At 41.0% G+C, this 12,427-nt stretch overlaps 1 protein-coding gene across 2 annotated transcripts; it reads right to left on the bottom strand.

Moving 5' to 3' along the window:
* Window positions 1-1,928: 1,928 nt before the first annotated feature.
* Window positions 1,929-12,283, bottom strand: ppp1r18 (protein phosphatase 1, regulatory subunit 18). Of its 2 annotated transcripts, XM_041967154.1 has the most exons (5): window positions 12,120-12,283; window positions 11,922-12,011; window positions 7,750-11,670; window positions 4,543-4,761; window positions 1,929-2,935 (listed from the first exon to the last, which is right to left on the bottom strand). In XM_041967154.1, the coding sequence occupies exons 3-5, from the start codon at window positions 11,611-11,613 to the stop codon at window positions 2,882-2,884; spliced, it is 4,137 nt and encodes a 1,378-aa protein (XP_041823088.1). In that variant the 5' UTR covers window positions 11,614-11,670; window positions 11,922-12,011; window positions 12,120-12,283; the 3' UTR covers window positions 1,929-2,881. The 2 variants fall into 2 exon arrangements, with proteins under 2 accessions (XP_041823088.1, XP_041823089.1); XM_041967155.1 differs by having other exon boundaries at window positions 4,539-4,761; window positions 11,922-12,280.
* Between the last annotated feature and the right edge of the window lie 144 nt (window positions 12,284-12,427).

Raw genomic sequence — 12,427 nt, 5'->3', positions numbered from 1 at the left:
TCCACAGTGTGTGGCCTCAACTGTCTAACATGAAGGAGGAAGTGTGATGGTCTGGGGCTGTTTTGGTCCAGGGTCTGTGACTTGTACAGCGTGAGTGACACCCTGAATCAAAACGGCTGCTACAGCCTTCTGCAGCGCCATGCAATACCCTCTGGTATGTGTCTAGTTGGTCAGGGGTTCATCCTACAGCAAGATAATGACCCAAAACAGAAGTCCAAGATGTGCCACAACCAGCTCAGGAAAAAAGAAGATGGTAAGCTTGAAAACATGGAGTGGCCAGCATAGTCTCCAGACTTAGACCCCATGAAGCTGGTTTGAACTGGACAGAAGAGTGAAAAAAAGCCAAACATTTGTGGAACTTCTGCAACAGATATGGGAAGAACTTTCTGAAGAATATTTTATTTTATTGTAGAAAGAATGCCACAAGTGTGTTCAGCTGTTAAATCTCCCAAAGATGGCTAGTTTGATGAGTGTAAAGTTTGAAATACATTTAGGTCTATAAATTGATTCCATGATTTCTTTAACTATTTGTACTATGCTTTCATTTCAGAATGCAATGAGACATTAAACTGCATAACTTTCAATAAATAACTAGAAAAATAGGGATGTTCTAATACTTTTGACCGATAGTGTCTGTCTGTCTGTCTGTCTGTCTGGCAATGTTGACAGCTTTCTCGGTGAGCTTGTTGCTGTTCACATCTGTGAGGGAGGGGAGTGGGACACCGATGATCCTGCTGGCTGCATTTACTATCAGCTGTGGGGTCTTCTTGTTTTTGGCTGTGCAGCTTCAGTATAGATAATGTAGCTTGTCAGGATGATATGGTACCTCTGTAGAAGGTGGTCATAATGGGGAAGAAGTAATCTTTGTTAAGGCTTTTCATGCCAGTGACGTGATGTTGGCCGGCCAGGTGAGGTCATTAGGGATGTGTCCACCTCCAGGAATTTGGTGCAACTCACAATTTATATGATGGAGCCGTTGATGATCAGCAGGGGATGCTGCGTGGGAGTCTCCTGAAGTCAGTGATCATCTCTTTCATCTTCTCCACATTGAGCAGAGGGTTGTTATTTCTGCACCTGCTAGCTCACCAACTTCCTGTAGCTGGTCTCACCATCATTGCTGATGAGACCTACTATGGGTGTATCGTCCGCAAACTTTGAGGTGGTTGGTATTGAACCTGGCTGTATATAACTATTTATATATATATATATATATATATATATATATATACATTTTGTTACCATTTTATTACCATTTCCTGTTATGTTTGGAAATATTTTGTCCTATAAATATACTTTTATTTCTAACCACAACCATCATTTCTCACTAAAGTATGCAGGTGTACTTCATTGCATCCAGCTTTCTGCTAGATTACATCCAGTCTTCCAGCTATTATTTGTGCTCACCATATCTACCTGGTTTCAAGTGATTTGTTTCTTTTGCTTTTAGGAAAAACTGAAAATGAATTTAAAAAGACCCACAGAAAATATTTGTAATAAGCTGAAATTAGCCAAGAAAAAAATATTTTGCCTGCTGTCACAGAGTAAATTCTGAAATAATATACAATAGCATGTCTTGCAGTGCACAAAGGAGAATAGTTATGTATAATGTATAAACCACTGATCATACACATCCAAAAAGTAATATTACATGTGTTTAGGAATTTCAAATAGATATCAAGATCACTAGCAAAGTTGTGTTTGAATAATGTGAATTTTGATCAATCGAATAAACTTAATGCTTCCTGGTGAGACTGTCAGCATTTAAATTTTTATCTCACAATCAATATTTGTACCGTATTCATGATAGGAAGCTTGTGAGAATGAGGCAAACAATTAAATTAGTGAAGAATAATTTTTCCTTACAGAAAGAAGAGAAAAGAACATCTCAGTTTTTGTATAAACCAAAGAGGAGATGAAACAGTTTTTCAGAACTCTTTTATTTTTTTTCTTGAAGCCAGCTTCTTCAATTGTTATAGAAAATTTTGTTATATGGATGAATTTGCATTATCTTTTACCAATTAAAATATTAGTTTAAAAACAACACACCCTTGTATAACATTCTAAATGTAGCTAAAAGTCCAATATCTGCTTTATTATGCCAAAGTTATTATGTAAATTGAATTAATAGTATTGTTATAAAATCTTCTTCTCGGGAACTTCCATCAGCTCTCCACTTCCACACAATAAAAATGACAAAATACAACCTTTATTCAAGTCAATGCCCATAACCTGAATAGCTAGCAGAGTTGTTTCTGTGAACAGTAAGGCTCCATTAAACCCCACAGGAAACAACTTGCATCACACTTAGAATCAAAACCTGTTGCACACAAGACAACATTCATGAAGAAAGAGAGGAGGTTTATAGTATCTGTTAAGCTTCAAAATACGTTTCAATGTTAGCCGATTTTTGTGTCATCTGTATGGGCAAATGCAGCAGGCACATCAAACCAGATGACATAAAAATCATTTCAGTGAGTCTTTCTTTTGTGCTGAGGCAGAGCTGACTTAAATTTCAAAAGACATGAACATAAAATACACCATAAGAGAGATACTATAAACACTATAAAATATATTATCTACAAAATAAAATCTTATCCCTTTCTTTATATTGCATAGACAAGTGATCCACCATTGCTCAGCAGTACACATTTGAGGGTTTCATTTAAATTTTTGAACCACACTTATACATTCACCGCTGTCCCTCAGTTCCCTGAAAATAATCTGGGTGAATTCCTCCCACAGTAAACACAGTTATGTCCCTTTTATCAAGTGCATAAAACCTAATTCAAGTCCTGATGCTAGAATAAAGGACTACAAACACAAATTAATTCAAACATATTAAAAAATCATAATATTTCTCAATAAAATGTCGATGATCTCATCACATGGGCAATTTTGGCGAAGATGACTGGCGTCTACCGAGGGCAAGATTCATCTGGAAGACAGAGAATGGAGATGGAAGGTAAATATGGTGAATATAGGAGTATTATTTTGATTTTAGGCATCTTCCCATTCACCAGTGGAAACATTTATGGCTTTGTGATGGCCACAAATGTAACCATACCTTTCCATTTACTCTCCAGCTGGAACTAATTTAGAGTTTTCACAGGATGAGTTATAATCTTTAATTCATCATTTTACTGAACTTGCCCATTCTTATTAACTGCTACAAAATGGTGAAAATTGTACACATTTCAAAGACTATCATTAGTCCATCTTTCTTACTGTCAGAAAATCACAAGACCAAACCCTTCACATGTCTTATACAGTATGTTTACAGATGTTCTGTAAAATGTGATAGAGTATAAAGAAGTCTTGTCATAAACATATTAATATTATGTAAAAAGAACCCACCAACACTGACATTAAAACCATGATGGGGTTACGATCAAATAAAGAGAGAAAAACATGCAGCAAGTGTCAAAAGTGGATCTTCACAGTATTGTTAGCTATGATTTGACCCAATTTAATGTTGAATATCTGGTCTATAAACATAATTTTATGTCTTGTACTGAAAAGAATTAGCCAAAGAATTTATAGCAGTTGCATGACTGGTAAATATCTTTTGCCCTCCAGATGTTTTGACATCCAGTTATGTTTGTAATCAGTGTTGACTTAGCTGAGCACAGTCTAAAACATCTTAATTTGTTAATTGTTTTGCACCAAAAAGCACATTGCAGGTTTTAGTATGAATGGTTTAAAGAAATAGTTTAGATTAAAAACTATAAAACACAGAATACTTTCCACTGGCTTGGTTGCTAGTAAAGCATTGCTAGCAAGAGAGCTAGCTCTAATCATGCTAGCTCTCACAATGGCATCAGATTAGATATTTCTATCACTTGATTTGGTCCTGTTGAGTAAAAACAAGAACTACATAAGCAACACGGTGCCTGAGGGACAAATGCAACATTATAGCATTAAAGGAGTCTTGACCAATTTAACTTTAGCCTGCACCTCAGAGCTTTCTGCATCTATGTAGCATTTAGCTTCAGCCTTTTTTCCCCCACACAACTGAACATATGCTTATTTACTAATGTGTGACCAGTTTGTGAAAAAATTTTCCAAATGTAACTTTACGTTTTTTTAAAAAGCACAAAAAAAGTATACGTAGATTCTTAAATAGGAGTTTATAATGCAGTGCTTGGGAACTACTTTATTAAGAAGGGTTAATGTCACATTTATTGGGGATTACTGCTGCGGACACATCATTCAGCCCCATTTATGGAGTTAAACCAGGAAAAACTATATTTATTTTCTTCATAATAGAAATATGTTACCCAGTGCAACTATCTGGCTGATATTACCAGTTAGAAATAAGGAAGTGGCTAGTTGTTGTTAACATCAACAAACTGTGTTTTTCTCTTCACTAGATTAAAAAAAAAACATTTTTATATGGAAGTCCAGAATCTCTGCTTTGAATGAAATTAAACCTCTTATACTAATTTAAATAAAAACTTATAGAGTTTATCAAGAGAAAACAAACATGGTGAAAAGATCCCACTACACTTTATGTTTTCTGAGAAGGGGGTGACACTGACCCACTCTTAAACGTGGTCCCGTAGCGATCCCCATGTTCCTTGTGCTCTTGAAAATGAATGCTCCTGCCTCTACTTCGCCTTCATCCTCCTGTGCATCCTCTCCCTGCGGCCTCTCCGTCTTCCCCAGGTCATTAGGGAGGAGGCTTAATGTCAGCAGACAGGTCTCTGATGGGTACTCACACACCTGCTCCAATTGGTCCTCATCAAAGCATACGTTTGCCTGCTAATAAAAAAGAGAGATATCATGAAATGAAAATATCTTTATTTGCTTTTATAATTGTAAGGGTTGATTTGATTTTCATGGTTGATGCATCCCACTTTAAAACTGATGATAATGTTAGTTAAGACTCTCCTGGATAAATAAAGGTTAATTAAAACTAAATACATAATATGAATGAAACTAACTTTAAATGACTTAAAAATTCTAATTAAAATACATAATTTGATAAGAAATTGTCTATTTTGCTGTATAGAATCTGATGGACAAGAAAACCATTCCAAAACACTTTTCATCTGGTAAATTTTTCCAAATCCTCACATATAACTTATAAAGTGATCTCTGTGGATAAAGCATTTTATAAATTTCTTCTTAAAAGTGCTTATGTGGTCATCTAAACACAGGATGGAGGAATTGAGTGCTTTAGTAGGTCTCTGGGAGGTGTTGCATGCTGTCACTGTAATGTCGACTGACAGTGTGAGGCTTAACACAGCAGAAATACTCCCTGTACAGAAGTACTTACCGGCTGTCCACTTCATGCACGCATTCATTTTAGACTGTGATGTGTATTCAGAAGCAGAAACTTCTGGTTCCCTTAAAAATGAGAATGAGGCCCTGTGGAGGTTGTTTACCCAGCAGTAAGCATGGTGTAAACAGACAGCCTAAATGCGACAGAAAGTAGCTCCACATCTACAGTCTTATAATGACAGCAGCTCAGCTCCAAGACTTAGACAAGTAGTAAATACACTTAAAGGCGCAGACGTGAAGTGCATGGAGCCTGCTTCACTCTAAACTCGCCTTCTGTGGAGGAGTTCAGATAATAGCTTTGCTCAAGAGAGGCTGGCAGAATCATGCTAAGGCACAGGAAGCTAATCCCAACCCTCCCTGACCCTGATTAACCCTGGCTAACACTGCAGGACAGCAGAGGCACCCAGGGAAACACTGGCATAAGGTGAGTACAATAAAAGTAATCAGAGGGAGGAAACCAGTAAAATTAGACCTCACACACCATCAGAAGAACAAAACTGCAAAACTGAAAGTAATAACAGAAAGATTCTTTAAGGTCCCCTCCTACATAAAGCCATCTCTTTTTGAATATGAATGGGCTTAAATGAAGATAAAACAAGCAAAAAACAGAAAAAGATATCAATTTTAATTAAGTTTGAGCAAACTTTGAATAACGTGGAAGAGTTTTGTTGCAGAAACCTAAATCAAGTCAAATTATAGAGTATTTGAGGAGAAACAAACAGGCCTCCCCCTCACTGGGACATGATGGTTTATAGGGGGGAGGGGGAGGCGGAGAAGGAAGCCTGACGTCAAACAGTCTGAAGGGCAACAGGTGGTTAGAGAATCACTCTGTGAACATTGCAAACTACACATAAGCATGCCTTTAACAAGAATTGGATGAAAATGGTCATGATGGAAGCTGAAATGATTCACAGAATGTAATTACATAAAAACACTTATGGCTCCATGAGGTCTTTAAGTGATTCTTTTACAGGTTTCAGTTTTACTCTAAAGTGGAACCTTAAGAAACAGATGGTCCTGTTAGACAAGAGTTATATGGATTTAAAAGTGGACACCACGTCACTTCCCTGTGTCAATATCTGGTTATGGTTTTGGAGGAAGCTCAGACATCTGAAAGAGGAAGCGAGCAAAAACATGCAGTGTGACTGGGAGTTTCTGTCAGCCCAAATGACAAGCCTTTAATCCTCTCAGTATGACTACAAACAAACTGCTACTTTTTTCTCTGCCTTTCTTCTCTTCTGCCCAACCACTGAGCTGTTCACTGATCTTCTGATGTTGAAGTGCTTTGTCTTTCTTTCTTTCCATCCAACCTACAACAGACTAAAAGTTGGTGGCCCGCTGTTCATTTGAAGGTCAGAAACTCTCTGCCAAAACAGAGTCTAACAACCCAAAGCGCCATCAGGAGAGAGCCAAGAAGATACAAAGAGCGATTTGTCTGAGAGGCAAAGAGGGCTGAGTCAACAGAAATAGGAGAATTGGTACAGGGGAACTAGGAACTAATCTGAAAAAGATGCACTCTGAGGGGAAATTATAAGCAAGATAACAACTTTAAAACAGCAATATGATCCTTCTGAGAGGTAGTGAAAGTCCTAAATAGTGTCAGATTTTTCTTCACAAGAAAATGTGAGGACAAAGTGTATTTCTGCTCTGCCAAGCAACTCTGTTTTATTACACAAGAGCTCATCTAAACTACATTCAAAAAGAGTGGAAAAATAATACACAGATAGTGTAAAATTAACTTTGGCTCTAGTGAGATTCATAAACAGTGTTAGTCGAGCTTGCCCAGACTGAATTACTGTAAATACCAGTGTGGTGCTGCTTGTTTCCGGACAGACAAGCATGAGATGTTGGGTAGGCAGACAAAATGTGCACAAATAGAAGAGGAGGAAGAAGTTGGCTGCCTGTCAGTTGTGGTTCCTACACAATTTTTCTGTCTCCACAGAAGCCTGCAACATTGCTGTTAACTGACTTTTTCTGCAGAAGCTTAAACAAACCAAGCACCATAATGAAACATTAACAACAGAAGTAGATTCTATTAAACATTTTGTGGTTCTACTGTGTCTCTTTGTAAGGATGTGACTAAATGACGTAGTGTAGTGCTGTAGGTCATCATCCCAGGGTAAAAGAAAAAGTCTGCACAGAATTAGAGTAGGAGCAAATGGCAAAGGAGATCACTCCAGGATTTTATGGCTAAGAATCAAGATGTCGTGCTTGATAAGGCTTTAACAGGCTTAACTCGTTCTCTCTGATCGCACTTCTCAATCAAAAGGGATGTTCTCCAAGTGAAAGGGAATTTGACCACACAATGAAGCAGATAGGAACCACAGGTGAGAACATGCAGACGACCCACCCTCCTCTGAAAAACTGTTTTGGCATGATTTGGAGCATTTTTGCACCATTGCATATTTAGCTTATTTTCACATGAATGAAAGATAAAAAAAAAACAAAAAACAAAACAAAACTCACTTTCTTCGGGGTCCCTTTATTCTTGACCAGACAGGACTTCTCCAAATTTTGATATCCACCAATCACCTCGATTTCCTCCACTGTTGGGTACTTCTTCTTCACTGGCTCAGTCATGGTGGGGGTAGTTGGTTCTGATGGGGTCTTTGTGGACCCAATTGTCACAGGTCGTACCGTGGACCCCGTTGCTCCTCCAGCGGCAGGTTTTTTGGGGGTGATTGTGATGGTGGCACCTCTTTTCACTTGCCCACCAGAGGCACTCCTAATGGAAAAGAGCGTTGGCGATGGGGTGGGTGATGGAGAGATGCTAGGGGAGTGGGAAGGAGAAGGCGAGCTTGGGGAGGAGGCCGGAGTCGGGGCATAATTTGTAGTTTTTAAAGAATTGTCTGGAGATTGGCTCCTGAGAAATGACGAGGTGATGGTGATAGTTTGCTTAAGTTGAGATGTTGGAGAACAAACATGCTGAGGGGACACTTTAGGGTTCAGTTCTGGTTTTTCTTCATTATCCTTCCTCTGATGCTTCAACACTCCTTTGGGGCTTTGTTGCCTTTTTATCTCTTTGTCCTTCAGCAAAGCATTTGGTGAAGTGCAGGTCTTCTGCACTTCCTGCTCTTTCAACTGAAATTGCTCTATCTGCTGCTGTACTTTTTGAACCCCACAGCTGTCATCACCTGACTGGGCTTTGCTGTCCCCCTGCTGCGAGTTTGAAATGAGTGGCTTCACTTTAACAAGGTGCACAGGTGATGAAATGTCTCCTGCCCTCTCCCTCAAACATAAACCCGACCTTGAACCCACAGTGTTCAGGTTGTAGATCCGGCTCATGGCTGCAAGAGAGTTTGGATGAGGCGGTGAAGGAGAGAGCGACTGTACAGAATCGAAAGAAGATGAATATTCCTCCACGTCCTCCTCAGAGAGCTCCTTTTCTTCCTCGTCTTCCTCTTCTTCTTTGTTCCTGTGATGGCCCCTGGGTCGCCTCAGCTTCTCCTCTACATGTTTCAGGGGGCCATCTTCATCCTCGGATATCTGGGTGCTATCATAGATAACTTCGGTGGCAGCAGTGGTGCACTCGCTTGTCACTTCCTCTGCTCTGTCGGCTTTCGAGCGGGGGACAGAAACAGGAAGCTGTGGGCAGGTTTTCAACATGTCAACTTCCTGTGTGACGTCAAACGCAGTGACGGATGTCTGCTGCGCTGCCTCTTCCTGTGCCCTCTCAGCTTCAGCTGGCCTCTTCTGTAAATGGGCCGTAGCTTCCCACTCTTTCTCTTTTTCATTTCCCTTCTCTTCACGCTTAGCATCAGCTGTCTGAGCATCACTGATCTCTGCAGCTTCACTGCCATCTCCACCTTGTGCTTCTCTTTGTCTGAGCTTCTCCAGCTCTCTCTGTCTGATTTTCTCTCGTAGGGACTCAATACGACTCAAGGGTTTTCCAATCCTCCAGCTATCCCTTCTCTCAACCCCTCGCCCTCCTTCCCAGTCTTGTCCATCGCTGCTTCCACCCTCAGTTGTTTTTTTTTCCAACATTTCTTCAGCTACATAAAACACAGTCCTAGGGATTTGTATTTCGAGGGGGCCTGGTGGAATCCCAATGGGTGCAATCCTTTTTGGAGATCTGGGAGTTGTATTGTGAATCGGACTCTCTGATCCACTGTTGCTTCCGGGTTGCATCTCCAGTTTGTTCTCTTTGGTCATTTCATGTGCAGCCCAGTGAGCTTTTGCACCTCTCTCATTCATGTAAACTGTTGTGTCTCCTACTTTTTCTATTTTGCTGATAAGATCCTCGGTTTGTGGGGTCAAAACAGAATGTGTGAGGTAAGGTCCTTGTGGTCCTGTACCACTCCACTCTGGCCCTCTATGGGCAGCTGTATCCGGGACTGTGCAGAGCAAACTGGAGCACTCTGTGAAAGCTGAATCATAACTGGACTGAACCTCGGCAGCTTGACTCAGACTAAGTGCCTCTGCTGGAGCAGCGGTGATTTCACTAGCTTCAGGCTGGATTGTGTTTTCAGATCCATCTTCTCTCTGGAGATTGGCTTTATCACTACCTTGTTCCTCAGTCTGCCCTCCTACTTCTGGCTCTTTGTTCGTATTTTCTAAACTCTTCTCCCTTGTCGTTCGTTTCGCTTCTCTTTCACCTCGTGTTCTCCCATCCTGTCTGATGGGTATTCTTCTAGCAAACGATATTCCCTCTATGGTTTTAACTGATGCCATTGTGAACCCTTTGTCTCCATCTGTATCACCTACTTTCTCTTCAGCCCTCTTATCAACAGGCTCAGCTTTCTTAAATTCAAACCTGTTTTTTTTCCACATTTCTGCCTGATTTCTCCATTGCATGGCTCCTCCCTTTTCATCCTCATTTTTTATATCTCTATGCTTTCCAAAGCGTTCTTTATCTAAAAGTCTTGCACACCCCAGCTTGAGTTTTGATGTAGTTTCCTTCCCCATGTTTGCCATATTAACCCATACTGGCACATTCCTGTTTGAATGTTTCCTTTCGTAGCATCCTTCGTTGCCTAGCCCATTCTCTTCAGCACTAATGACTCGATCTGAGAAGCTAAAGGAACGTTTTGGTATACTTTTCACCAACAAATTCTTTCCGTCTGCCATCCCCTCTTCAGCCTGTTGGTCATCTTGATCTCCTGAAAATTTCCTCCTCCCTGGATGAAGAAAATTATCAGAGCTTTTAGATCGACATGGAGGCTTAGGATGCTCTCCAAATTTACTCAGTAACTGGCTGACCCTCCCTCCCCTCTCAACAAACACACTGTCATCCAAACTGTTCTTTCTTTCATCTTTATTAATAACCGTCGCCTGACCCCATGGCCTCTCCTTCTCTTTTTCTCTTAGCCAGGACATGTCAGTTCTCAGCTCTCTGCCCATACTCTCCCTCCTTAAATCCACACACGTCTTCATCTCTCCATCCTCCTTCCCATTGCCCTCTGCACTCCTGTCTTCAGGGCTGACTGAGGGCTTTATAATTAGAACTTCAGAGGCTCGGATCTCGGTGACGCTGCCTCCTCCAGCCAGGATCTCCCTAAGATCCATCTTCATCCCTCTTTTCCCCTGCTGGTCCTCTTGAGGCCTCTCCACCTCCCTCCATCTGCCCCTCCTCTCATCACTCCCTTTCCTGTCCTGTTCGATAATGATGATGTTGTCAGCACGGATGGTCCGAAGACAAGAAATAAGAGGAGAAAACGGACCAGATGGAGAATGGGTTTCCTTTTCTTCTGACTGGACTGCATCTTTAACAGACTCTCTCCATTGGTTTTTGTCTTTATCACACGCCTCCCTGTTGTTCTCTCTTTCTCTTCCTTGACTCCTGTCCCGGCTCTTCTCTTTTTCATTAATATCCCTAAACTTCTTCAGCTCTATATCCCGTCCTCTGCTTGAATCCACATCTTGACCCCTGGGACTGTGCTTGTCCCTTTCCTTAACTTCCAGGTCATTCCCTGCATCTGAATCTCTGCTCTTCCTCCATGCACTTTGTGTGCGGATAAATGGGTTTTCATGGACTGGAACTATGGTTTCCACGGACACCTGACTCACTAGTTTGGGCTCTGCATCCAGCCACTGCCCTGGATCTGGACTGAGTGACAGGTCACTTCCCAGATTGACTGTAATCGAGCTATCTGTGTCACTCAGGCAATCAGAAGGAGATCTGACATCCGCCTGCAGTGGGCAGATGTCCTTCTCTCTGTCACCAAAATTGTCCTGCTTCGCCTTCCTTCGTTGGATGATTCCTCGCTTCCAGGCAGGCATGCTGGCTAACTTTTCTTCCTCTTCTTTTTCTCTCCTCTCTCTTTCTTCTTCCTCCCTCCTCTTCTTCTCCAGAAGGAGTTGCTTCCATTCTGGCAGAGAGGAGACAGACATAACAGAAAAGGAGCAGCTCTCTGGACGAAATGCTCAGCGTTACTCCTCAGGAATGTTCTGCAAAAACAAAAAATAAATATACATACTGAATAAACTCAGTTTTCTCTCACAAACATGTTAAGGTAATATACTTTTAACCAAATGGGACAGTAAGCAAAAACAACAACAAAAAGTAGTCTCTAGTCTAGTTTGGCTATTGTCCAGTCTAAGTTTAACGACTAAATTCAAGTTAATTCAATGGTCTTTAAAAAAAATAATTTTCTACTTCGAAGCAATATTCTTTAGATTAGTAGGGAAATTAAACTTACCAAAACCCCCTTTTTTCAAAATGTAAATCCTCGTCATTACATCTCCAGTTGCGTAATGCGCTTCTCTCCAAGACGCAAAATCTCTTTTCTCTGTCAACGAAAATGATAATAATAATAACAATAATGAGAATGAATGTTGGCCAAACGTAAAGTTTAAAAACCCTGCGTGAGTCAGTCAAAAAACTCTCAACACCCAACTGTGCATCAGGGCATAAAACCGCCTCCGTTGTCGGTGTGGTAGTAAATATTTCCAGCTTCAGAGCTGCAAGGCTGTAATCCGATAATTACACTCAATTCCGTCAGGAGAGTTTAGTGGCACACACCATATTGTGGGACCTAAGAAAAGGCGTTTAAAGAGCATAGCCGTCTGCCCAGCTACCACCCCCCCACCTCGGCCCATCTCTCTGTCCAGCAAGGCTGATTGGTGAGGAGGTGGAGGTGGAGGGGGCGCGGCGATAAACCCGAACTGCAGCGCCAGATTTGCCAGCGCGCAAAGCTGCATCAGG

This window comes from Melanotaenia boesemani, chromosome 17 (assembly GCF_017639745.1).
Source record: "Melanotaenia boesemani isolate fMelBoe1 chromosome 17, fMelBoe1.pri, whole genome shotgun sequence".
NCBI lineage: Eukaryota > Metazoa > Chordata > Actinopteri > Atheriniformes > Melanotaeniidae > Melanotaenia > Melanotaenia boesemani.
The sequence above is the reverse complement of the archived record's forward strand: the minus strand, read 5'-3'. Positions and strand labels throughout refer to the sequence as shown.